Source organism: Heptranchias perlo, chromosome 4 (assembly GCF_035084215.1).
Source record: "Heptranchias perlo isolate sHepPer1 chromosome 4, sHepPer1.hap1, whole genome shotgun sequence".
In the NCBI taxonomy this organism is placed as follows: domain Eukaryota; kingdom Metazoa; phylum Chordata; class Chondrichthyes; order Hexanchiformes; family Hexanchidae; genus Heptranchias; species Heptranchias perlo.
In genome coordinates, this window is record NC_090328.1 from 116,979,040 (window position 1) to 117,005,221 (window position 26,182).

Here is a 26,182-nt window from a genome sequence, read left to right on the forward strand (position 1 = left end):
TAAAATAAAAGTAGTATTTAAATACAAATACCTTCCAAATAGAGAAAGTTTCAATTGTGATTTAGTCAAGAACTTTGGAATCCAACAAGTGCTGTTGATTTTTTACTAACGAGGGTTGTGGGAGCATTTTAAATGTTATTTAATTAATATTTGAGGAGTTGGTGACTTTACAGTGAAGTAACTCATAGGTGTCAGTCGTCACTCAGTGGGCAGCACTCTCGCTTCGGAGTCAGAAGATCGTGGGTTCGAGTCCCACTCCATAGACTTGAGCACAAAATCTAGGCTGACTCTCCCAGTGCCAGTACTGAGGGAGTGCTGCACTGTCAGAGGTGCCGTCTTTCGGTTGAGACATTAAACAGTCTGCCCTCACAGGTGGACGTAAAAGATGCCACCGCCACTATTTCAAAGAACAGGAGGGGAGTTCTCCCTAGTGTCCTGGGCCAAATTTATCCCTCAACCAACATCACTAAAAACAGATCACCTGGTCATTATCACATTGCTGTTTGTGGGATCTTGCTGTGCGCAAATTGGCTGCCGCGTTTCCTACATTACAACAGTGACTACACTTCAAAAGTACTTCATTGGCTGTAAAGCGGTTCGGGATATCCTGAGGCATTGTATAAATGCAAGTTCTTTCTTTTTTGGACTCATGAGTTCTGTCTCTGAGTTTCTTGAGGCATCCGATTTATATTCTAGTTTTTTTATAGACCTACAAGGAGCTGAGATACGATGAGTCTTTAACATCCTGTCATCCTTTCTTAGGCACATTATGTGAGGCATACGCTTGGGATAGGAGAGGAAGATAAAGCACAAGCTTTCAAACCTACTATCACGCAAACCAGAAAAACAGAACATAATCTAATCATCGCTGTACGACTCGTATTCCCCGCCCTCAGGCTACATGTTTACGGTTGGGTTCTGCAGTCTGTGCACTAGGAGTGCACATTCTGTATATCAGAGAGCTGGCTATGCTCTGGTTATCGAATACTAACATGGCAACAACAATTTGCACTTATATAGGGCCTTTAAATTAGAAAAACATCCTAAGGCATTTCACAGGAGCGATTATCAAACAAAATTTGACACCGAGCCACATAAGGAGATATTAAGGCAAGTGACCAAAAGCTTGGTCAAAGAGGTAGGTTTTAAGGAGAATCTTAAAGGAGGAGAGAGAGGTAGAGAGGTGGAGAGGTTTAGGGAGGGAATGCCAGAGCTTGGGGCCTAGGCAGCTGAAGGCACGGCCGCCAATGGTGGAACGATGGAAACTGGGGGATGAGCAAGAGGCCAGAATTGGAGGAGGGCAGAGATCTCGGAGGGTTGTAGGGCTGGTGGAGGTCACAGAGCTAGGGAGGGGGCGAGGTCACGGAGGGATTTGAAAACAAGGATGAGAATTTTAAAATCGAGGGGTTGCCGGACCGGGAGCCAATGTAGGTCAGCGAGCATATCAGGTTTAGTAGCTAACTTTGCACATTATATATGTTGTCAAGCTTTGGTTTGAAAAGCTTGGAAGATTGTGAAGAGGGAGGAAAGACTGAAGGGTTTAGACAGTTCCAGAATTTTGAGTTTCTAGGGAAGACTGAATAGGGAGGAGGAAACTGCACAATGAGTCTTTATTCCGACATAATTGGGATGTAGGGAGGAGGAAGAGCCCATAGAATGGCGTGTAACGGGCGCCAGGACTGCAGAGTGTTCTGGCTCAAAGAGCAGAAACAATTCTTTATTAAAGCAAACACTTACAGGTTGTTTTTCCAGCAATTTATAAAATTCAGCCCCTGTTCTGTGGAGCTGCTTCCCGACCACACAGATCATTTCCAGCAACCATTTTCTCTCCAGTCTAAAAAATAATTTCACAAGGTACCTGTTTTCCAGTTTCATGCATAGACTGTACAAGTGCAACCAAGGAACGAAAGGAACAATAACTTGCATTTCTATAGCGCCTTTAACATAGTAAAACATCCCAAGGCGCTTCATAGGAGCGTCATCAAACCAAATTTGACACCGAGCCACATAAGGAGATATTAGGACAGGGTGGCCAAAAGCTTGCTCAAAGAGGTAGGTTTTAAGGAGTCTCTTAAAGGAGGAGAGAGAGGTGGAAAGACGGAGAGGTTTAGGGAGGAAATTCCAGAGCTTAGGGCCTAGGCAGCTGAAGGCATGGCCGCCAATGGTGGAGCAATTAAAATCGGGGATACGCAAAAGGCAAGAATTGGAGGAATGCAGTGATCTTGAAGGGTTGTAGGGCTGGAGGAGGTTACAGAGATAGGGAGGGGCGAGGCCACAGAGAGATTTGAAAACAAGCATGAGAATTTTAAACAATCCAAATCAATCCCTTAAGTAGATGTTAGGCCTTAATTTGCTGTGGCAGGGCATCTAATGGGTCTGCCGTTAGTTAGACTTGCTCTGGCACGTTTAGGTTTTAATATTTTTTGCCCCCTAAGTTGCTGAAAGTGCGAGTGGACAACGGGACAGCGAAGGGAACAGGGCATCTGGGACCTGAGTGAACAGGGCAAGTAACTGGGTATCTCCCTCACCAATCAGATTGAAGGATTGTGAAATAAACAGCGCAAGGGCTGAGAAGGAAGTGTAAATTAGAGTGGGTGAATTCAATGTCAAATCAGGAACAGAAAGAGAAATAAAGAGAGGGAAAGAAAGATTGGATTAAGAGAGAGAGGAAAGAGACAGAAAAGGAAAAGTAAAAAAAAAATTAAATTAAAAATTTTACAAATTTTAAAATCTCCAACAATTAAATCCTGAAGGAACGAGACTGCACGCTTATAATAGTTAATTTTCGGTGCCAGAGAGGTTGACTGGCAGTAATTAACAATTATCACATTGTTAAAAGGATACTTAGACCGGAATGGACAAGCCCTAACTTTCTATGGTGAGTTTAGTCCGTTTCTACCGCACAAATACAGGAACTTCACGCCATTCAATGTATTTCAATGGTGAGGCAGACGGTGAGATGCCACTTTCATGAAGTTAACAGTGGAGCGGCGCATCTCAGACAGCAACTTTTGGATTTCCGCGTCTAACCGCGAATCTGCCCCTCGTCTGAAGTTGCTGTAGCATTAGAACATAAATAATTGCGAGGGCCATCAGCCTCACTGATATTTTGACGACAAGTTTATGACCCCATATTCCTCTGGAGAAAAAGTATGTATTTATTTTAACGTCAAGGACAGATTTAGAAAGCAAGCAATGAAGAAGATTCATCTTCCAGGTGATGTATGAGGTTTTGGATGGGTCATTTAACAATAAGTATATATTCTTTTCTCTGGCAAAAATACTTTAACATTACTTTATTCAAACAGGGTGCAATTCAGATTTGTGCACCAGAGACAGTCAGAATTGTAACTTTCACTTCTCCCCCATTTGAGGCCAGAACTAGGGGCCATAAATATAAGATAGTCAGTAACAAATCCAATAGGGAATTCAGGAGAATCTTTTTTACCCAAAGAGTGGTGAGAATGTGGAACTCGCTACCACAAGGAGTGGTTGAGGCAAATAGCATAGATGCATTTAAGGGGAAGCTGGATAAACACATGAGGGAGAGAGGAATAGAAGGATATCTTGATAGCGTGAGATGAAGAGGGGTGGGAGGAGGCTCGTTTAATTTTATGTACTTGGCAATTCAGTTTGAAGATAAATTAAGACTCTGTATATTTTATGAGAGCTTTCAAGTCAGATGATGAAAATTAATGGACTGCACTTTGCTTTTTAATTACGAGTCGTGTTTGAAATTTAAATGCAATTTTAAAATTATTTAACAATTTTACAGATGTATTTCTTAATCCCTCCGTTTCAATTGTTAACAATAATTTTCAATTTCAGCAAGTAATGACTCTCTTATTGTTACTACAATAATAATATTGAAAGGTTTCAAATACTGAATACTACAGATAGCCTCAATTGCTTTTTGGTCAGGTCTACATTGCCTCGACTGCTTTCAATGGTTTCTGCTGACAATGTTGAGAGTTGAAACTCAGCCAAGCTGCTGACATCATCTATTCAACTAATCATATCCATCACAGGAACACTTCATAAAAGAGGGGGAAATGCAACCGCATTGTCAACAACAGCCTTGCATTTATATAGCGCCTTTAACATAGTAAACCGTTCCAAGGTGCTTCACAGGACGATTATCGAACAAAATTTGACATTGAACCATGTAAGGAGATATTAGTGCAGGTGAGCACAAGGAGAGGGAGGTTCAGGGAGGGAATTCGAGAGCTTAGGGCCTAGGCAGCTGAAGGCACGGCCGCCAATGGTGCAGCGATGGAAATCGGGGATGCGCAAGAGGCCAGAATTGGAGCAGTGCAGAGATCTTGGAGGGTTGTAGGGCTAGAAGAGGTTACAGAGATAGAGAGGGGCATATTTTAATTCTATTCACAAGCTGACCTGACTGAGTCTGGTGAGGTCAGTAGGCCACTCCAGTAGCATGGAGTCCCACCAGAATGCAACACTATTTCAGTCTGGATTGTTGAATTGGCCCTGCAGGAGGCATGGCCTAGTTGTAGATTGTTGTGGATTAGTTAAGTGCTAATTATATTTTAACAACAGTCTTTTCATAACACAAGACAGTAACAGTCTATGTAATTCCACTTAAAAAAGGAGAAATTTGCAGGGCCACAGGGAAAGAGCAGGGGAGGGGAGACAGTATCATACAAATGAAGGTCATTTGCTCGAGGTAAAATGCCTTCCTCGCAATTTCATTGTTTATCAATGAGAGTGTTTGAAAAACACGTCAACTGCAGAATACAGTGGCTCCTTCTCTCTCAAAAATGACAACTTGCCAGGACAATATCACAGGCTAATCAAGCAAAGTACACTCCAGAATGTGCAGCACTGGACCCTGAACAGAGAGCATTAATTTCCTTTATGGTTCCTTCATACTGGTTTCATTATCATAGAATCAAACAACACAGGAGGCCATTCGGCCCATTGTGCCTGGTCTTTGAAAGAGCTCTCCAAATAGTCCCACTCTCCCCTACCCCCCCCCCCATGACCCCTCCCCTGCTCTTTCCCTGTGGCGCTTTAAGTAGAATTACATAGAATGTACAACACAGAAACAGGCCATTCGGCCCAAATGATCTATGCCAGCGTTTATGCTCCACACGAGCCTCCTCCCACCCCTCTTTATCTAACCCTATCAGCATATCCTTCTATTCCTTTCTCCCTCATGTGTTTATCTAGCTACTCCTTAAATCCATCTACGCTATTCACCTCAACTACTCCTTGTGGTAGCGAGTTCCACATTCTCACCACCCTCTGAGTAAGGACGTTTCTCCTGAATTCCTGATTGGATTTATTAGTGACCATCTTATATTTATGACCCCTGGTTTTGGTCTCCCCCACATGTGGAAACATCTTCTCTATGTCTACTCTATCAAACCCTTTCATAATTTTAAAGACCTCTATCAGGTCACCCCTCAGCCTTCCCTTTTCTAGAGAAAAGAGCCCCAGCCTGTTCAATCTTTCCTGGTAAGTATATCCTCTCAGTTCTGGTATCATCCTTGTAAATCTTTTTTGCACCTTCTCCAGTGCCTCTATATCCTTTTTATAATATGGAGACCAGAACTGTGCGCAATATTCCAAGTGTGGTCTAACCAAGGTTCTATATAAGTTTAACACAACTTCTCTGCTTTTCAATTCTATCCCTCTAGAAATGGACCCCAGTGCTTTGTTTGCTTTATTTTATGGCCTTATTAACCTGCATCATTACTTTTAGTGATTTGTTTATCTGTACCCCCAGATCCCTCTGCTCCTCTACCCCATTTAGACTCTTATTTTCCAAAAGATCCAACTTCCTTTTGAAAGTTACTATTGAATCTGCTTCCACCGCCCTTTTAAGCAATGCATTCCAGATCATTACAACGGCTGCGCAAAAAAACAAACATTCTCCTCATCTCCCCTCTGCCTTTTTCGCCAATTATCTTAAATCTGTGTCCTCTGGTTACCGACCCTCCAGTCAGTGGAAACAGTTTCTCCTTATTTACTCTATCAAAACCCTCCATGATTTTGAACACCTCTATTAAATCTCCCCTTAACCCTCTCTGCTCCAAGGAGAACAACCCCAGCTTCTCCAGTCTCTCCACATAACTGAAGTCCCTCATCCCTGGTACCATTCTAGTAAATCTCTTCTGCACCCTCTCCAAGGCCTTGATATCCTTCCTAAAGTGTGATGCCCACAATTGGACATAATACTCCAGCTGAGGTCCAACCAATGATTTGTAAAGGTTTAGCATAACTTCCTTGTTTTTGTACTCAATTACTCGATCATAAAGCTCAGGATCCCATATGCTTTTTTTTAAAAACAGCTTATGTTATGTGATTACATTTCTAACAGCTGGAGTTTAGGGTTGAAAGACAGTCCTGCTGTGCTTAAGACAACAGAAGTTCCGAAGTAAAATACTTCACAGGGGTGACAGGAGTTTAGCATGTCCTAAAGAAAAACACTATTTCATTTCTATGGATTCATTGCTGAGATTTCTGTAGTACCTCAGTAGCACAGCCCTCTTGCCGCACTTTATCTGAGGTTCTGCTCCTACATAACCACGAGAGGTCCATTAAGACTGGGATTGTGGCATGGATACAGTTTTGAACAGGAATGCAGCTCACTAGGTCTTCAAAATGATGAAGGGGTTCGATAGGGTAGACGTAGAGAAGATGTTTCCACTTGTGGGGGAGTCTAAAACTAAGGGCCATAAGGATAAGATAGTCACTAATAAATCCAATAGGGAATTCAGGAGAAATTTCTTTACCCAGAGAGTGGTGAGAATGTGGAACTCGCTACCACAAGGAAATAGTTGAGGCGAATAGCACAGATGCATTTAAGGGGAAGCTAGATAAACACATGAGGGAGAAAGGAATAGAAGGATATGCTGATAGGGTTAGATAAAGAGGGGTGGGGGAGGCTCGTGTGGAGCATGAACACCGGCCTAGACCAGTTGGACCGAATGGCCTGTTTCTGTGCTGTACATTCTATGTAATTACATTTTGCTGAAATCCCAGTAGCGACACTGCACTACCTCATGAAGCTGATCAAAAATAAAATCCTGCCTACCTTAAAAGAGCTGCATTCTTCTCAAAACTTTCTACAGTTTCATGAAAGAATTGAAAGCATTGAATAGATCCAAAGTACAAGTACAATAATGCTGAACCTGTAAATATTTAACCGTTTATGTGCAGTATCCCCTCAAATATTGCCGTTATTTTTTAAAAAACTATGATTCTGTTTAAGGTTTTACCATATCCCCAAACTTGGTAAGATTTCAACATCTAAGGCTTCAAGTGTATCAGCAAGGATTTTAATAATGAAAATCAGCTTTATTATATTTAGTTCAATTTCAGAAATACATTGCATGCAAAAATCAAAATAAAATGTATGTCCAAAAAAAAAGATTAAGTTATTCCAACATTTCTTCCTGTCCCCACCAGGTGGGAGAGTGTCTTTTAAACACGCAAAAGATGTATTATTTGACATTTAGTGAGGTAACACTTCTTTTTTGGTTTATATTACTGAACTTTCTAAATAAAACTAAGCCCTCACAGCAGGGTATCAGTGAGGGAACTACAACTGACATCAATATATTCAGGCTGGGAAGGTGGTAATATAAATCAATCAGGATTTTCATTGGTGTCAGCTGTGGCTCAGTGGGTAGCACTCTCGCCTCTGAATCAGAAGGTTGAGGGTTCAAGTCCCACTCCAGAGGCTTCAGTACATAATCTAGGCTGACACTCCCAGTGCAGTACTGAGGGAGCGCTAACAGAGATCTGAGGGGAAATCACAGGGGAAGAGATAAATGCTGCTAGATGGACTGCTCAAGCAGAATTTTATTTGGAGGCTTGTTTATTGCACAGGACAAAAAGAAACCATGGAGGGAAGAATATAGAACATATCGAAAAAGTCCTGGTTTGATCAAACAGCCATATTCAAAGCCTAAAGATTTGATCTATTTTCCCTAAATCCACCCGCAAATAAAACAGCAACTGCCTCTCGTACTGGACACTGTCATTTTGGAGATTTAGAAAATGCTTTCATTCGTGACCAGCTCTGAACTTTTCTCATTCACACCAAACCTTTAAAGGGGTGCAGGAACAGAGAGACCGGGGGTTCACATAGACAAATCTTTGAAGATGGTAAGGCTGTTAAAAAGCATATGGGATCCTGGGCTTTATAATTAGAGGCATAGGGTACAAAAACAAGGAAGTTCTGCTAAACCTTTAAAAATCACTGGTTAGGTCTCAGCTGGAGTATTGTGTCCAATTCTGGGCACCACACTTTGGGAAGGATGTCAAAGGCCTTGGAGAGGGCGCAGAGCAGATTTACTGCAATGGTAACAGGGATGAGGGACTTCAGTTATGTGGAGAGACTGGAGAAGCTGCGATTGTTCTCCTTGGAGCAGAGAAGGTTAAGGGGAGATTTAACAGAGGGATTTTCAAAATTATGAAGGGTTTTGATGCAGTAAATAAGGAGAAACCAGCAGGTGGGTCGGTAACCAGAGGACATAGGTTTAAGATAATTGGTGAGAGAACCAGAGGGGAGAAGAGGAGAAAATTTTTTTACGCAGCAAGTTGTTACGATCTGGAATGCACTGCCTGAAAGGGTGGTGGAAGCAGATTCAATAATAACTTTCAAAAGGGAATTGGATAAATATTTGAAAAGGATATATTTGGAGAGCTATGGAGAAAGAGCAGGGTGGGGGGGGTGGGGGGTGGAGGGGGCGTGGGACTAATTGGATAGCTCTTTCAAAGAGCCAGCACAGGCACAATGGGCCAAATGGCCTCCTTCTGTGTTGTAGCATTCTATGATTCAAACCTGGTTCCTCATTCTGTTCAATATTGTGCTAATTCAGAGAAGAGCATTAATCATTTAAATTAATTTTTTGAAAATAGAGAATTATTTTAGTTTACCTTCAACTATCCTATAGTTTTTTTTGTCCCTCTCTTCCTGATTGTCTCCCACAGTACACAGTAGTAGAATTAAAATTTAAACATTTCAGAAATAAAAAGGAAGCAAGTTGGGGAAGTGAAATTACTGTCAATTTAAGTTGACGACGACGCTGTCTTGTTCCTGAACTTGGGGCAAGTGTTGTACAGTAATATCAGGTCCTTATTATTCAATACAGTGCAACAACAACTTGCATTTATATAGTGCCATTAACGTAGTAAAACGTCCCAAAGCACTTCATAGAAGCGTTAGCAGACAAAATATGACACCGAGCCACATAAGGAGATATTAGGACAGATGACCAAAAGCTTGTTCAAAGAGGTAGGTTTTAAGGTGCGTCTTAAAAGGAGGAGAGAGAAGTGGAGAGTCAGAGAGGTTTAGGGAGGGAATTCCAGAGATTCGGGCCTAGGCAGCTGAAGGCACGGCCGCCAATGGTGGAACGATGAAAATTGGGAATGTGCAAGAGGCCAGAATTGAAGGAGCGCAGAGATCTGGGAGGGTTGTAGGAAGTTAGAAATACTATAAGCGCCAGCTTATAGTACAAAATCAATAATATTCTAGAGTGGCCTGATTGGAGCAATTTATCTGGATGTACAATCACTCTTTGTTGTGCCTATGTATAGCACACTATACGAACTGCATCTTGGAGACAGGATTTAACTTAAAGTATATGCGGTCCCCAGTTTTAGTTTATAATAGAGCATCAGCATTAGCAGTACTAATGGTTTTATTGAACAAGCTGGCTGGACATTAATGCATGTTAAATAAATTAATGTAGCCCAGAATATTTCTGTCCTGGATAGAAAGACTAATCCACGTTGCATTTATATCACGCCTTATCACGTCGTCCGGATGTTCTGAATTGCTTTCCAGCCAATGAATTACTTGTGAAGTGTAGTCGCTGTTGTTATGTAGACATACACAGCAGCCAATGTGCACACAGCAAGGTCCTCCAAACAGCAATGAGATAAACGTTTGGTCAATCTGCTTTTAGTGGAGTTGGTCGAGGGATCAATGTGGGCCAGGACACCAGGGAGAACTTCACGCTGTTCATCAAATAGTGCCGTGGGATCTTTTACATCCACTTACACAAGCAGATGGGGCCTCAGTTTAATGTCTCTTCCGAAAGACAGAATTTCCAACCTTGCAGCACTCCCTCAGTACTGCAGTAAGCACAGTCAGTGTAGTAGTGGACCAAAGTTAGGTTTCAGCCCTGCAGTTAGGTGCAACATCAACGAGCTCTCACATTAAATATGGGTAGGCGTATTCACCAAAATGTTACTCCTAAGCCAAATGAGAAATCCAATATTCTCACTCGTGTCTAATCGGAAAGATATGGAGTTTGACGATCAGGCATTTTGGTTCGAAACAAAATATTGAGAGTTTCAAAACACTTGTAAATATGTTTCCTTACACAATAAGATGACCATGAGATCATCCATCAATTGACATTGTACACCTGAAAATGGCTGCTGACCGGACTCAACCGCCCCCTCCCAATCAGTTTGTGTGAAAAAAAAGGCAAAAAAATCCTTTTCTATTTGTAAAAGTGACCAAGCAGCCTCTGTACTGTTCTGTGTGAAAACTGCTAAGCGTAACGTTTTTCAGCACAAGTGCTGAGCCAGCCAGTTTGTATTTTTCAGAAATCTGTACAACAATAAACCGAGGATTGAAATTCATATCACACAAGCACACTCATCAATGCATTTGTTGCATATTGCCTCAGTCCTCCAGGGGATACCTGGGCAGCACAAGGTCATCTCTATTGAACACTGCTCTGGCCCTTCTCAGTTTGGTCAAAAGTACAGTGCAGCATCATGCAAATGTTAGTTAAAATAAAGTGAGAGAATAACAGCACGGAAACATTGCTGTCTTCTAGATCATTAGAGTTCATCACTAATGGTAGATCTGGTAAATGTATGCTTATACTTTCTATGGCGTTAATGTTCTATGATTGAACAACCCAAACTGCACACAGTATTCAAACTATGGTCTAGCCATTGTATAAATTTATTACCCATTTACTCTTGCACTCTAAACCTCTATTTCTAAAACCCAAAATGCCATTTGCCTTTTTTCATAGCTTTGTGTACCTGCACACTCACTTTTAGGTATTATATATTTGTACCACTCGGTCTCTGTTCCTCCACACACTTCAATCTCTTTCCACTAAGTACCTCCTCGCATTGCTTGTTTTTCCTTCCAAAATGTATCACCTCACACTTCTCCACAATAAACTGAATCAGCCACCTGCCTGCATATTTTCTATGTTCTCCTGAAATCTTCGCTCCACTATTGACGGCCGTGCCTTCAGCTGCCTAGGCCCTAAACTCTGGAATTCCCTCCCTAAACCTCTCCGCCTCTCTCTCCTCCTTTAAGACTCTGCTTAAAACCTACCTCTTTGACCAAGCTTTTGGTCACCTGTCCTAATATCTCATGTGGCTCGGTGTCAAATTTTGTTTGATAATCGTTCCCGCGTTGCATCTTGGGACATTTACTATGTTAAAGGCGCTATATAAATGCAAGTTGTTGTTGTGTGTGCATATGTATATATTTATAAATGTGTATATTTGGAAAAATCTTGGGAAGTGGTGTACCCCAGATTCAGTGCTGTGTCCACAAACATGTGTGTGTGTGCTCGCCCAACCCTTCACCAAACCAAGCAACACCTGCTAACGTTAACCTCATGTCTCCTCTCCGTCAACCAATTTCTATCCATATTTGCTACATTTCCTCATACCATGCACCTGAGTTTTTCTAACAAGTCTCCTATGAGGAACTTTATTGAACACCTTCTGAAAATCTACATATGTGCAGCTACTTTCCTTTTATCTATCCAGTCACTTCTTCAAAAGTCCATGCTGCTTGGCTTTGATCAACCTACGCATTTCTAAACGCTCACTAATTTTAACTCAAATTATGAATTCTAAAGAGTTTGCCTACAACGGACATTGGACTAATGAGTCTATAGTTACCCAGTTTACCCTTCTCTTCCATCTTGGGCAGAGATGTTACCTTGACTACTATGTGGTCCTCTGGTGCAAATGGCATATTTAAGGAGGGCTGAACGATTGTGGTTCGAGGTTCTTCTATCTCCTCCCTGAGGGGTCATACCATCGATGCCCAGTGAACCATCCAGCTTGAAAAATTATTTATTTTCTACAGTTATCCAACAATGGTTCCAATTTCTCCTCTAGTGTGCCTTCACTTCCACTATCATTTGTAAACATTATTGCAAAATATTTAATAACTCCTCCATACATTCATGCTCTTCTTTTTCTGTTTATATGCTTGCAAAAGCTCTTACTATGTCCTTTTATATTAACTGCAAGCTATATTTTGTTTTCCAAAACCTAGGCCGACACTCCCAGTGCCAGTACTGAAGGAGCCTTTTGGATGAGATGTTAAACTGAGACCTTATCTGCCCTCTCAGGTGGACATAAAATATCCCACGGCACTATTTCAAAGAAGCGTAGGGGAGTTCTCCCTGGTGTCCTGGGCCAATATTCATCCCTCAACCAACATCAGTAAAACAGATCATCTGGTCATTATCACACTGCTGTTTGTGGGAGCTTGCTGTGCGCAAATTGGCTGCCGCGTTTCCTACATTAGAAGTAACTACACTTCAAAGGTGCTTCATTGGCCGTAAAACGCTTTGGGACGTCCTGAAGTCATGAAAGGCGCTATAAAAATGCAAATTCTTTCTTTCCCTGATAAACTCCTTTGCACGTCTCACTACGTTTCTGCACTCCTCATGATTTTCTTTTTAAGCATTGTTAGCTCTGGCATCATTATGTAGCATTTAGTCCGACTTGAGAAAACAGCCATGCTTAATTTGTCATTGCACAGCAGCTAACAGCTCATTTTTAAACTGCATCTATGATAAAGGACAAAAATTAGGTTTACAATGGGGTCCACTTTAATGGTTATGAACCTTCAGAAAAGTCAATCAGTCCTCTAACAGTTAACTGACTGTCGTGAAGGTCACTGCTACTGCCATTGCAGTTACTGTTATACAGCAGGCAATGTAAATGCAGGACCGGGTGAGATAATTCCAGGCAAGCAAATTAAAATGTCACACAGATTCCTATGCAGAGAGTGAAATCTCTCACGGGGAATTAACAATAATCCTACCTGTGAATTCTAACTTCCAATATAAAGCTAAAATTCTAATACTCAGTCCATACGCTGAAGAATAACAAATGGGCTGAGTGAATTACAGGAGTGTAAATCCAGATATCAGGAACACCATATGGCTTGGCAATCTAAAATTTTAAGAAGCATACAGAGGCACTGGAGAAAGCGCAAAAAAAGATTTACAAGGATGATACCAGAACTGATAGGTTATAACCTATCAGGAAAGAATGAACAGGCTGGGGCTCTTTTCTCTGGAAAAGAGAAAGCTGAGGGGTGACCTGATAGAGGTCTTTAAGATTATGAAGGGGTTCGATTCAGTAGACGTAGAGATGTTTCCACTTGTGGGAAAGACCAAAACTAGGGGTCATAAATATAAGATGGTCACTAATAAATCCAATAGGGAATTCAGGAGAAACTTCTTTACCCAGAGAGTGGTGAGAACGAAGAATTCACTACCACTTGAAGTGGTTGAGGCGAATAGCATAGATGCAGCAAAGGGGAAGCTAGATAAGTACAAGAAGGAGAAAAGAATAGAAAAAGATATGCTGATAGGGTGAGATGAAGAGGGGTGGGAGGAGGCTCGTGTGGAGCATAAACACCGGCATAGACCAGTTGGGCCGAATGGCCTGTTTCTCTGCTGTAAATTCCATGTAATCGCATTCAGTTGTCACGGCCTATCCCAGTAAGCTGCAGCACATTAGGTCAGATACAATCACCACACAATTACCTCTGTCTGGCTAGGCTCATGCTTTGTCAGCATACTGCCTGAAACTTCCAAGATCATAACAATTCAATCTCTTCACAAAAAGAATATGGATTTAGAAATTGGATTTATAGACCACACGTCCTGTCCAACAGCCCAGTATGATTAATATCTTTACCGATAAGGTTGTCTAGATAAGTAATAAAGGGGTTTGGAGGTCTGCTACTGGGTTTGTTAATCGTGTAGCATGTTTTCAATTGAAAAATGTACACTTTAATGTCAGCAAAGATTAATCAGTTGGGCAAGAAGAGTAAGGGTGACAGAGGAAATGAGAGTCGAGAAAACATTGAAATCTAGTTATTTTTAGGGATTTTTGCTGAAACCTGTTTGAATTTCATTTTCCTTCTTAACTACAAACTTCATGATTGGGGTGACAAATTCCCAGACCCTTTTTCAGACTTGGCACAACTCCCCACATTTAATTTGCCCAAAACAGGGCAGTTTTCCATAAACTATAGGCCCAAATTTTCCTACAACAGTGAGATTAGCAACATACAATGTAAATCTCTCCATCTACCGGTCCGATCTCACCACTGCTAACTTGCTGGTAAACTGAATTTTGCGATTGCACTTTCTTGAACAGCTATCAACATTATTAAAGTTGTGCTTTAATATCCGTAACATCGCCCGTCTCCATCCCTGCCTCAGCCCATCTGCTGCTGAAACCCTCACCCATGCCTTTGTTATCTCCAGACTCTACCATTCCAATGCTCTCCTGGCCAGCCTCTCACCTATCACCCTCTGCAAACTTCAATTCATCCAAAACTCCGCTGCCCGTATCCTAACTCGCACCAAGTCCCGTTCACCCATCACCCCTGTGCGCACTGACTTACACTGTTCAAATCTCCCCATGACCCCCAGCCCTCCCTATCTCTGTAACCTCCTCCAGCCCTACAACCCTCCAAGATCTCTGCGCTCCTCCAATTCTGGCCTCTTGCACAACCCCGATTTCCTTCGCCCACCATCGTCGACTGTGCCTCCAGCTGCCTAAGCCCCAGGCTCTGGAATTCCCTCCCTAAACCTCTCTGTCTCTCTCTCCCCTCCTTGAAGGTGCTCCTTAAAACCTACCTCTTTTGGCCAAGCTTTTGGTCACCTGTCCTAATATCTCCTTATGTGACTCAGTCTCAAATTTTGTTCGATAATCGCTCCTGTGAAGAGCCTTGGGACGTATGACTGCCCGTTTGACTCAATAAAGCAGGTTCAATGTCCCTCAAGAAAATCTTGTTCCATTTTCCTCTGCTGATACAATTTCAATGACTGGGAAGACCCTGTTGTCCAGACTGAAACAAATTATTCCAAAACATTTCAAACATGGGCTGTCTCCGTCATTTGGCTAATATCAGCAGAGAAATCATTATTAAGGCACCTTCTTTAGTAAAATGTAGTGGTCAGGTACAAAATATAATCAAAAAGGCTAATGGAATTGGTGGTTGTTGTCAGATTCTGACATTTTACATTTGTAAAACTATTAATTCAAAATGTCTATTATGCCTAATACACAATATCTAGTAACATGATGCTTCTAAGTTTCAAAAAAGTAACTTAAAATATTTGTGGGCCTGAGCTTAAGTCCAAATCTTTGGGTGAGGGTGATTCTGAATACATGAGCAGATTTGTGGAATGGAGGAATTAAGTTTTCTGATTTGCAAATGTTGGTTTTGACATCACAGCCAACTCCCATCAAATCACGTTGACTTCAGAGTGTCAGTTTCTGTTGACTTACAAGCCAGTCAAAATGGATGAGGGCCTTCAGTTACGTGGATAGACTGGAGAAGCTGGGGTTGTTCTCCTTGGAACAGAGAAGGTTGAGAAGAGATTTGATAGAGGTATTCAAAATCATGAAGGGTCTAGACAGAGTAGATAGAGAGAAACTGTTCCCATTGGCAGAAGGATCAAGAACCAAAGGACATAGATTTAAGGTGATTAGCAAAAGAACCAAAGGTGATATGAGGAAAAACTTTTTTTTTTTACACAGCGAGTGGTTAGGATCTGGAATGCACTGCCTGAGCGAGTGGTGGTGGCAGATTCAATCATGACTTTCAAAAAGGAACTGGATAAGTACTTGAAAAGAAAAATTTGCAGGGCTATGGGGATAGAGCGGGTGAGTGGGACTAGCTGGATTGCTCTTGCGTAGAACCGGCACGGTCTCAATGAGCCGAATGGCCTCCTTCCGTGCTGTAACCTATGAGTCTATGAATGTTAATCTTCATAACTAGAGGGTCAGAATATAAAGAGGAAGTGATTTTGCTACAGCTGTACAAAGCCATGGTTAGACCACATCTGGCGTATTGTGTGCAGTTCTGGGCATCGCACCATAGAAAGGATATATGGCCTTGGAAGGAGTGCAGCGTAGATTCACCAGAATGTTACCAGGGCTCCAAGGGTTAGGTTATGAAGAGAGGTTACATAAACTAGACTTGTAGTCCCTGGGATATAGAAGGTAAAGAGGTGATTTGATTGAGTTTTTTGTGATTTTGAAAGGAATTGATAGGGTAGATAGAGAGAAACTTTTTCCGTTGGTGGGGGAGTCTAGGACAAGGGGACATAACCTTAAAATCAGAGCCAGGCCTTTCAGGAAAGAAGTTGGGAAACACTTCTTCACGCAAAGGGTGGTAGAAGTGTGGAACTCTCTCCCACAAAAAGCAGTAGATGCTAGCTCAATTAATCATTTTAAATCTGAGATAGATAGATTTTTGCTAACAAATGGTATTGAGAGAAAAGGAACCAAGTCGGGTAGATAGAGTTAGGATACAGATCAGCCATGATCTCATTGAATGGCAGAACAGGCTCAAGGGGTTGAATGGCCTCCACCTGCTCCTATGGCCCTATGTTCTGTACGTTGAGGAAATAATTTCAGGTGTCTAACGCCACTTATCTTCCATTTCTGAGACAACAACTACTCAAAGAGTTTGCCATGTTAGTTGCTATGGAAACACTTAAAATAACAAAGCATGATCCCGCAATGCCATTTCATTCATACAAGGTGATAAACCATAGAGTATAATAATAAAGAAAGAAGAGAGACTTGCATTTATATAGCGCCTTTCACGACCAAAGGACGTTCCAAAATGCTTTACAGCCAATTAAGTACTTTTTGAAGTGTAGGCACTGTTATAATGTTGGACACCCGGCAGCCAATTTGCGCACAAATAGCAATGTGATAATAACCAGATAATCTGTTTTTTAGTGATGTTGGTTGAGGGATAAATATTGGCCAGGACACCGTGGAGAACTGCCCTGCTCTCCTTCGAAATAGTCCCACGGGATCCTTTACATCCATCTGAGAGGCCAGAGGGGGCCTCGGTTTAATGTCTCATCCGAAGGACGGCACCTCCGACAGTGCAGCACTCCCTCAGTACTGCCCTGGGCGAGTCAGCCTATATTTTGTGCTCAAGTCCCCGGAGTGGGACTTGGCCCCTCAACCTTCTCACTCAGAGTCGAGAGTGCTACCCACTGAGCCACAGCTGACACCAGATGGTATAATAGTGAAAAGATGGTTGCTCACATTTTGAGGTTCCACGCCCCACCCTGCAGAGGGATACCATACTCTTAACTATTAAAGTCCAAAAGTCAGCAACCCATGGATGCTGCAAAGAAATGGACGAAGGTGAAGGATGCTATCTTGTGCATCTTTTGTGGTAAAGAAGCAAAGGTTCCTCAGTGTGCAGATACATAGGCCATTAAAAATAGGTCAGCACCAGTAAATTAGCCATAAAATCTTTGGTTTAGCATCTAGAGGGGTAGAGTACAAAAGGACATAGTGTTGAACTTGTACAAAACCTTAGTCAGGCAGCACTTGGAGTATGTTGTACAGTTTTAGACAGTATAGATTCACTAGGATGATACCAGAGACGTAGGGCTTCACTTTAGCACCCGCTATCGGGTGCGTTCCTGGCGGGGGGGCTCCGAAAATCGGGGAATCCCGGAGCGGGTTCGGAGCCCGGCTCCAACCCGCCCACTTCCGGGTTCCCCACAGACGCGCTGACGTGCGCACGCAGCCCCCCCATGTGGGACTCCCGCAGGCAATTAAAGCCAGCGGGGTGCCACTTAAAACTATTTACATTGCTATTTCAGGTCATTAACAGACCTGATTAAGGGAATATATGTGAGGAGGGGTGGGATTTTAGAGACAACTGGGACTGTTTCCCATACTGGGGGAAAACACTCCCAGTTGAAATGGACGTGTTGCAGCCGTCAGCCTGTGGCAGCTGCAAAGGTCCATTTGACAGGTGGGGGGGGAGACCCTCACTCATTGCAGGAGGCCACTCTGTCACTTGGGACAAAGTTTGGCCTCCACCACCCTCCTCCTGACAATAAAATTCACCAACTTGCACACTTACCCCGGGGTCCAGACACATTTACCTACCTTGCGGACCCCCTCAGATGTACATCTTCCGGATGGGGGCCGCCGTAGCTGCAGTCATGACCTCCTCGGAGGGCGAACAGCATCACCAGCCTCGCCGTCCACCTCTGACACGTCGAGCTCCACAACACAGTGCTGTGACACATCCACCTGCACAGCAGGAGGGAGGGCAACCGCAGAGAGAGATGCGTCGCAGAGGGCACTACCCTTGCCACAGGGTCCACAGACAGAGGCTCAGCTTCCTGGACCTCTCTGAGCAGCAGTGCACATGGAGGCTCAGAGTCACTCGACATGTAGTCATGGACATCTGCAGCCTCCTTCATGCCAAGCTGCTCCCGGTTGGCCCGAGCACCATCTTCTTACCTGTCGCTGTCAAAGTCACCACTGCCCTCAACAACTTCTCCTCCGCATCCTTCCAGGGTGCCAACGGGGACATCGCCAACGTCTCTCAGTCGTCTGCACAAAAGAGCCCTGCAACTACACCTACACCCACTCTGCAGTGACACAATGGGTGGCATCAGGTGTGGGTCTTCATTGTGATCCTCAGGAAAGAGCATTATTGCACAAACCAGACAAGATTCGCAAAGACGTGGCAGTAGTGGTGCCAATATAATATGTAATGTGAGTTGGTCAGAAATTAAATAGAAGTAAAAACCATGACAAACCCTCAAACACCCTTGTGCATCCCCTTCATGCTCACGACACGTTTGCCTTACGCTTCCTACTGCACATATGTGATGCATGTCCTGTGGCTGCAGCACAGGTAGTGGCAGGTTGAGTGAGGCTGACTGTGAAAGAGATGCATGAGAGGGTGAGTATGAGATAGAGCCATGAGATTGTATGAGGATTGGGTTGAGTGGTAGTGGCGGGATGAGTACTGGCGAGGTGAGTAAGTGCAGGTAAGATGAGGATGAGGTTTGAGTGGGTGTGTGGAGCGATGTGACAGAGTAGTGTTGGCAGTGCAGAAGGAGGTGTGGGATGGGGCGGTGATGTGGCAGATGGAGTGTAGGGGAATGAGTAAGTGTACTCACTTTGGCTGACCTACTGCGGTCATTGCAGCGCCTCCTGCACTGTATGCAGGTGGGCGATATGTTGGTGGTGCAGGTGACCTCCTCTGCCACCTCGAGCCAGGCCTTCCTGGTGGCAGAGGCAGGCCGCTTCCTCCCGCCCGCCGGGGGGGAAGATCTCTGTCCTCCCCCTCCTCCTCACCCCATCTAATGATACCTGGAGTGAGGCATCATTAAACTGGGAGCAGCCTTCCCCCTGGGCTGCTCCATGCTGTAATTTTTGCTATTTGTTGCAGCATGTCAGTGGAGGACTGCCCCTTTAAATAGAGCTCCTCCAGCTGACAGAGCTTACTGCGCATGCGCAGCCCGCCCGACGCGCAGATCAGCAGTGGGGAACCCGGAAGACCAGGTAAGTGAATCCAATTAGGCTGCGATCGCGCTGGGGGCAGACTGATTTCGCGTTACCCACGCGCCCAATAGCCCCCCCGCCGCGAACCCGCAGCCCTGCTAACATCAAGCCCGTAGAGTTTATGGAGAGAGACTTGGGAAGTTAAAGCTTTTTTTCCTCTAATAGAAGACTTCAAGATTATGAATGTTTATGATGAGGTAATTGGGATGGATTGCTTCCACTGATCAGTAAGAAGGTAACAAGAGCATGGAAATTTAAGATAATCACAACAACTTGCATTTATATAGCACCTTTAACATAGTAAAACCTCCCTAGGCGCTTCACAGCAGCGATTATCAAACAACATTTGACACAAGCCACATAAGGAGATATTAGGACAGGTAAACTTGGTCAAAGAGGTAGGTTTTAAGGGGCGTCTTAAAAGGAGGCAAAAGAGGCAGAGACGTTTAGGGAGAGAACCCCAGAGCTTAGGACCGAGGCAGCTGAAGGCACGGCCGCCAATGGTGGAGCGATGAAAATCCAGGATGGGCAAGAGGCCAGAATTGGAGGAATGCAGAGATCTCGGAGGGTTGTAGGGCTGGAGGAGGTTACAGAAAAAGAATTAAAGAGGGGGTTAAAAAAAAAATCTGCGCACACAGTGGGCGGTGAGAATGTGGAATTCTCTGTCACAAGCCATTCTTGAAGTAAAATCCATAAATTCTTTTAAAAGGAAATTAGACAGGTGCTTGAAAAGTAATAAAAAGTATAGGGAGCCGACAGGAGGGTGGGGTTAGACTAGATGGTTCACATGGAGACCTGATGGGCCGAATAGCCTGCTTCTGTGCTGCGACATTTTATAATTCTATATATTGCACCACGTCACACTGTGAGAAAGCAATCTGACGTGGCAAACAACACACTGGCTTTACTGGTTACTGACATTACTGACTGAATCCAAGTGAAATTGATTAGTAGAATTTGTTCTATAATACAAAAGCCAAATCATTTTAAAGCTTTTCTAATTATCTGTCTGTTGATAAATTTTAACTCGTACCATCAGCATTTTCATTCAACAACTTGCATTTATATAGCACCTTTAAGGTAGATAAACATCCCAAGGCACTTCACTGAACTATAATCAGATAAAAAAAGACACAGAGCCAAATAAGGAGATATAACAACAACAACTTGCATTTGTATAGCGTCTTTAACGTCGTAAAACGTCCCAAGGTGCTTCACAGGAATGTAACCAGCCAAACATTGACATCGAGCCAAAGAGATATTAGGTCAGGTGGCCAAAAGCTTAGTCAAAGGGGTAGGTTTTAAGGAGCGCCTTAAAGGGAGAGAGAGAAGCAGAGAAGGAGAGGGGTTTAGGGAAGGAATTCCAGAGCTTAGGGCCTAGGCAGCTGAAGGCACGGCCACCAATGGTGGAGCGAAGGAAGTGGGGGCTGCACATGAGGCCAGAGGTGGAGGAACACAGAGCTCAGAGGGTTGTAGGGCTAGAGGAGGTTACAAGAGAGGCGAGGGGATTTGAACACAAGGACGAGAATTTTAAAAATCGAGGCGTTGCCAGACCGGGAGCCAATGTATGTCAGCGAGCACAGGGGATGATGGGTGAACAGGACTTGGTGTGAGTTAGGATACGGGCAGCAGAGTTTTGGATGAGCTCAAGTTTACGGAGGGAGGAAGATGGGAGGCCGTCCAGGAGAAGCATTGGAATACTTGAGTCTGACCAAAGTTTGGTCAAAAAGGTGGATTTTAAGTATGGTCTTAAAGGAAAGGGAAGTGTTGAGGTTCAGCAAGGAAACACCAGAACATAGGGCCTAGACAGCTGAAGGCACAACTGTTAATTGTAGGATGAAGTGGGGAATGGAATAGAGGTAGAATCAGAGGAAGAGACTTCTTGGAAGGTTATAGGGCTTGAGGAGATAGGGAGGGGCGAGGGCGTGAAGGGATTTAAACATGAGGATGAGAATTTTAAATTTGAAGCATTGGGGGACTGGGATCCAATGCAGGTCAGTGAGCAAATGGGTGCAAGGGATCTAGTGCGAGATGGAATACAGAGTTTTGGATGAGCTGACATTTATGGAAGGTGAAGAATGGGAGGCCGACCAGGGGAGGATTGGAATAATCGAGTCTGGAGATGACAAAGGCATGGATGAGAGTTTCAGCAGCAGATAGGCTGAGACAGGCAATGCTATGGAGGTGGAAGTAGGCAGTCTTTATAATGGAGGGGATATGGGGTCGGAAACTCAGCTCAGGATAAAATAAGACGCCACGGTTACAAAGAGTCTGATTCAACCTGAAACACTGACTGGGGAGGGGGATGGAATCGACAGTGAGGGTATGGAGTTTGAGGCGGGGGCCAAAGACGACGGCATCAGTCTTCCCAATGTTTAGCTGGAGGAAACTGCAGCCCATCCAAAACTGGATGTCGAACACAGAGTCTGGCAGCACAGAGACAGTGGAGGGGTCAAGACCGGTGGTGGAGAGGTGGACCTGGGTGCTGCGAGTGTACATCTGGAAGCTGACTCCATGTCTTCAGATGTTGGCGCCAAGGGGCAGCAGGTGGAGGAGGAAGAGGGAAGTGACCACTGCTGAAGATCAAGCATTCATTGAATGAATGGGATCTGTTATCACCAAAAGGATGGACACTACTGTCAATGTAGAATATTTTAGATCATTACTTTTCCTCCCACCGATCAGTTAACACTTTTCCACTAAGTGATTTTTCAATCTGTATATAGCCATGGACCATTCATATAATGTAGAGTGGATTTTTCTTAGAATTTTAGCCAAATCGTTTACGTTTGATTTGTTACGAGTAGGTCGTGTCTGACTAACTTGATTGAATTTTTTGAGGCAGTAACAAGGAGGGTCGATGAGGGTACCGCGTTTGATGTCAAAAACCTTTCTAAAATCCATGTACACTACAAGGTTCCACATGGCAGACTGGTCAAAAAAGTGGAAGTCCATGGGATCCATGGGAAAGTGGCTAGTAGGATCCAAAATTGGCTCAGTGGCAGGAAGCATGGGGTAATGGTTGACAGGTGTTTTTGTGACTGGAAAGCTGTTTCCAGTGGGGTCCCGCAAGGCTCAGTACTAGGTCCCTTGCTTTTTATGGTATATATTAATGATTTGGACTTGAATGTTGGGGGCTTGATCAAGAAGTTTGCAGATGATACAAAAATTGGTCGTGTGGTTGATGGTGAGGAGGAAAGCAGTAGACTGCAGGAAGATTTCAGTGGACTGGTCAGGTGGGCAGAAAAGTGGCAAATGGAATTCAATCCAGAGAAGTGTGAAGTAATGCATTTGGGGAGGACAAACAAGGCAAGGGACTAAACAATAAATGGGAGGATACTGGGAGGTGTAGAGGAATAAAAGGACCTTGGAGTGCATGTCCACAGATCCCTGAAGGTAGCAGGACAGGTAGGTAAGGTGGCTAAAAAGGGATACTTTCCTTTATTAGCCGAGGCATAGAATATAAGAGCAGGGAGGTTATGCATGAACTGTATAAAACACTAGTTAGGCCACAGCTTGAGTATTGCGTACAGTTCTGGTCACATTACAGGAAGGATGTGATTGCACTAGAGAGGGTACAGAGGAGATTTATGAGAATGTTGCCAGGGCTGGAGAATTTTAGCTATGAGAAAAGATTGGATAGGCGGGGGTTGTTTTCTTTGGAACAAAGGAGGCTGAGGGGAGATTCAATTGAGGTGTATAAAATTATGACGGACTAGACAGGGAGGACCTATTTCCCTTAGCGGAGGCGTCAGTGACCAGGGCATAGATTTAAAGTAATTGGTAGGAGAACTAGAGGGGAGCTGAGGAGAAACGTTTTTACCCAGAGGGTGGTGGGGGTCTGGAACTCACTGCCTGAAAGGGTGGTAGAGGCAGAAACCCTCAACTCTTAAAAAGTACTTGGATGTGCACTTGAAGTGCCGTAACCTACATGGCTACGGACCAAGTGCTGAAAAGTGGGATTAAGCTGGATAGCTCTTTTTCGGCTGGCACAGACACAATGGGCCGAATGGCCTCTTGCTGTGCCATAACTTTCTACGATTCTATGACACTGACCCACTGAAGTTACCATTGGTGGTTGCAAAAGACCCAAAAATATGAATAAAACTTGAATAAATGAAAAATCTTTCAGACACTTCTCAAAAATTCAATAGGACACTGATGACAAATACAAGCTGCAGAATGTAAGTGCACTCTTGCTTCTACTGACCTGTATATAGTATTACATCCATTAACCTGTGCAGAAATATGGGAAGTCATAAAAATGAAATCCTCCAACAGCAAAACTGGCTATTACATTTTTAAAAATATATATATATACATATACACACACATCTATAGATAGTCAATAATATAGAAGGCAGAGTCATTGCTATTGCATTACCATTACAGTTAAACTAATTACAATTTGCAAGCCAAATATTTTAACCCTCTTCCACTTCAAAAAAAACAATCCCTCCGCCCTGATCTTGAAAGACTGTGAGAACTGATGGGGAGGTTACAGGTTGACATAGCTGGGATTATGGGTAAAACCTTGTTGCTGTTAAGATATCATCACCACCCTTTGGGTTAAGACAATATAAAGGTAGTTTTTGTTTTCCTTTCTGTGTGATATACTTGTAAAATAGACCAACAAATGAAACCACAAGATCTTAAGAAGCTTTTCCTCTTGCAGCCATAAGCCTACTGTACAACCTCAGGATGATGCCACATCAACACAACAAAGCATTACTGCAGCACGATCCTCAATAAACTGATCGGCGAGCACAGCATCTTCACAATTAAGATAAACCACCTCTTGGACGTTCCAGTCAATGCACAATTCATGCAACAAGAAAAAAACACTGGAGAAACTATATAACCACATCTAGGGTAAACAAGCACTAGGGTTGTGCATTATGTTATTTCAATGCGGTGTTATTTTAACAGATTTTTTTCTTGCATTAAGGTTTTTTCTTGCATTAAAGGATCCCCCACCCCCTTTCAGCATCTGTCGCAAATCTATTCTGCAATGAAAAGGCATTCTGCAAAACAAGGGGAAACTGAGGACACAACCTTGCTTCCACATACCTGTGATTCCTAAAGCCCCTCAAGGTGTGGACACGACTGCAATGCATGCAGTTTGCACGTTTGCTTGCAATTGTTTAAACCCCCTTTTGCATGCTGTTTCTCCCTCTTACACACAAACACACGTACATACATACACCATACACACACTGATTTTGCAGAGTGACTGACGTTCTTTCTTCAGCAGGAAGTCGCCCCGGAGCGCGCGGCCGCTGGAAGGTAGGCGCGCGCGTGCGCAGTGCGGCCTCCCGGGGACCGGGCTCACGGCGCAGGCGCAGGGGCGATTGAGAGGCGGCGGGGGAAGGAGACTAGGCAAGGCCGGGGCTGGGCTGGGCCAGGCTAGGCCCGGCCCACCGACACACCCACCCGCCGCAGGACCAGGGAGGAGACCCGACTCCAGGTAACCCAGGGATCTCACCGGGGGCTCGTTTCAGTCCCACCCTCCGGGGGTCAATCAAACCCACTCCCCGGGGGTCAATCAAACCCACTCCCCGGGGGTCAATCAAACCCACTCCCCGGGGGTCAATCAAACCCACCCCCAGGGGTCAATCAAACCCACCCCCAGGGGGGTCAATCAAACCCACCCCCAGGGGTCAATCAAACCCACCCCCCGGGGGTCAATCAAACCCACCCCCGGGGGGTCAATCAAACCCACCCCCAGGGGGTCAATCAAACCCACTCCCATAGGGGTCAATCAAACCCACCCCCCGGGGGTCAATCAAACCCACTCCCCGGGGGTCAATCAAACTCACTCCCCGGGGGTCAATCAAACCCACTCCCCGGGGGTCAATCAAACCCACCCCCCGGGGGTCAATCAAACCCACTCCCCGGGGGTCAATCAAACTCACTCCCCGGGGGTCAATCAAACCCACTCCCCGGGGGTCAATCAAACCCACCCCCCGGGGGTCAATCAAACCCACCCCCCGGGGGTCAATCAAACCCACCCCCCGGGGGTCAATCAAACCCACTCCCGGGGGTCAATCAAACTCACTCCCCGGGGGTCAATCAAACCCACTCCCCGGGGGTCAATCAAACCCACTCCCCGGGGGTCAATCAAACCCACTCCCCGGGGGTCAATCAAACCCACTCCCCGGGGGTCAATCAAATCCACCCCCCGGGGGTCAATCAAACCCACCCCCCGGGGGTCAATCAAACCCACTCTCCGGGGGTCAATCAAACCCACTCCCCGGGGGTCAATCAAACCCATCCCCAGGGGGTCAATCAAACCCACCCCCAGGGGTCAATCAAACCCACTCCCCGGGGGTCAATCAAACCCATCCCCAGGGGGTCAATCAAACCCACCTCCCCGGGGGTCAATCAAACCCATCCCCAGGGGGTCAATCAAACCCACCCCCAGGGGTCAATCAAACCCACTCCCCGGGGGTCAATCAAACCCATCCCCAGGGGGTCAATCAAACCCACCTCCCCGGGGGTCAATCAAACCCACCCCCAGGGGTCAATCAAACCCACTCCCCGGGGGTCAATCAAA

General features: G+C 44.5%; 2 protein-coding genes across 2 annotated transcripts in view; one reads left to right on the forward strand and one right to left on the reverse strand.

Annotated features, from left to right (window-relative positions):
- LOC137320668 (amyloid-beta A4 precursor protein-binding family A member 1-like) overlaps window positions 1-24,927 on the reverse strand; it is a 133,236-nt gene extending 108,309 nt beyond the window's left edge. Inside the window, exon 1 of the mRNA XM_067982346.1 lies at window positions 24,697-24,927. The gene's annotated coding sequence lies outside the window, so the exon portion shown is untranslated. The remainder of the gene's footprint in view (window positions 1-24,696) is intronic.
- The window catches only part of LOC137320669 (cilia- and flagella-associated protein 95-like), a 64,580-nt gene continuing 60,055 nt past the window's right edge, over window positions 21,658-26,182 (forward strand). The window contains exons 1-3 of the mRNA XM_067982348.1: window positions 21,658-21,757; window positions 23,759-23,810; window positions 24,881-25,093. Of these exons, the coding sequence (XP_067838449.1) occupies window positions 21,658-21,757; window positions 23,759-23,810; window positions 24,881-25,093 (365 nt within the window). The remainder of the gene's footprint in view (window positions 21,758-23,758; window positions 23,811-24,880; window positions 25,094-26,182) is intronic.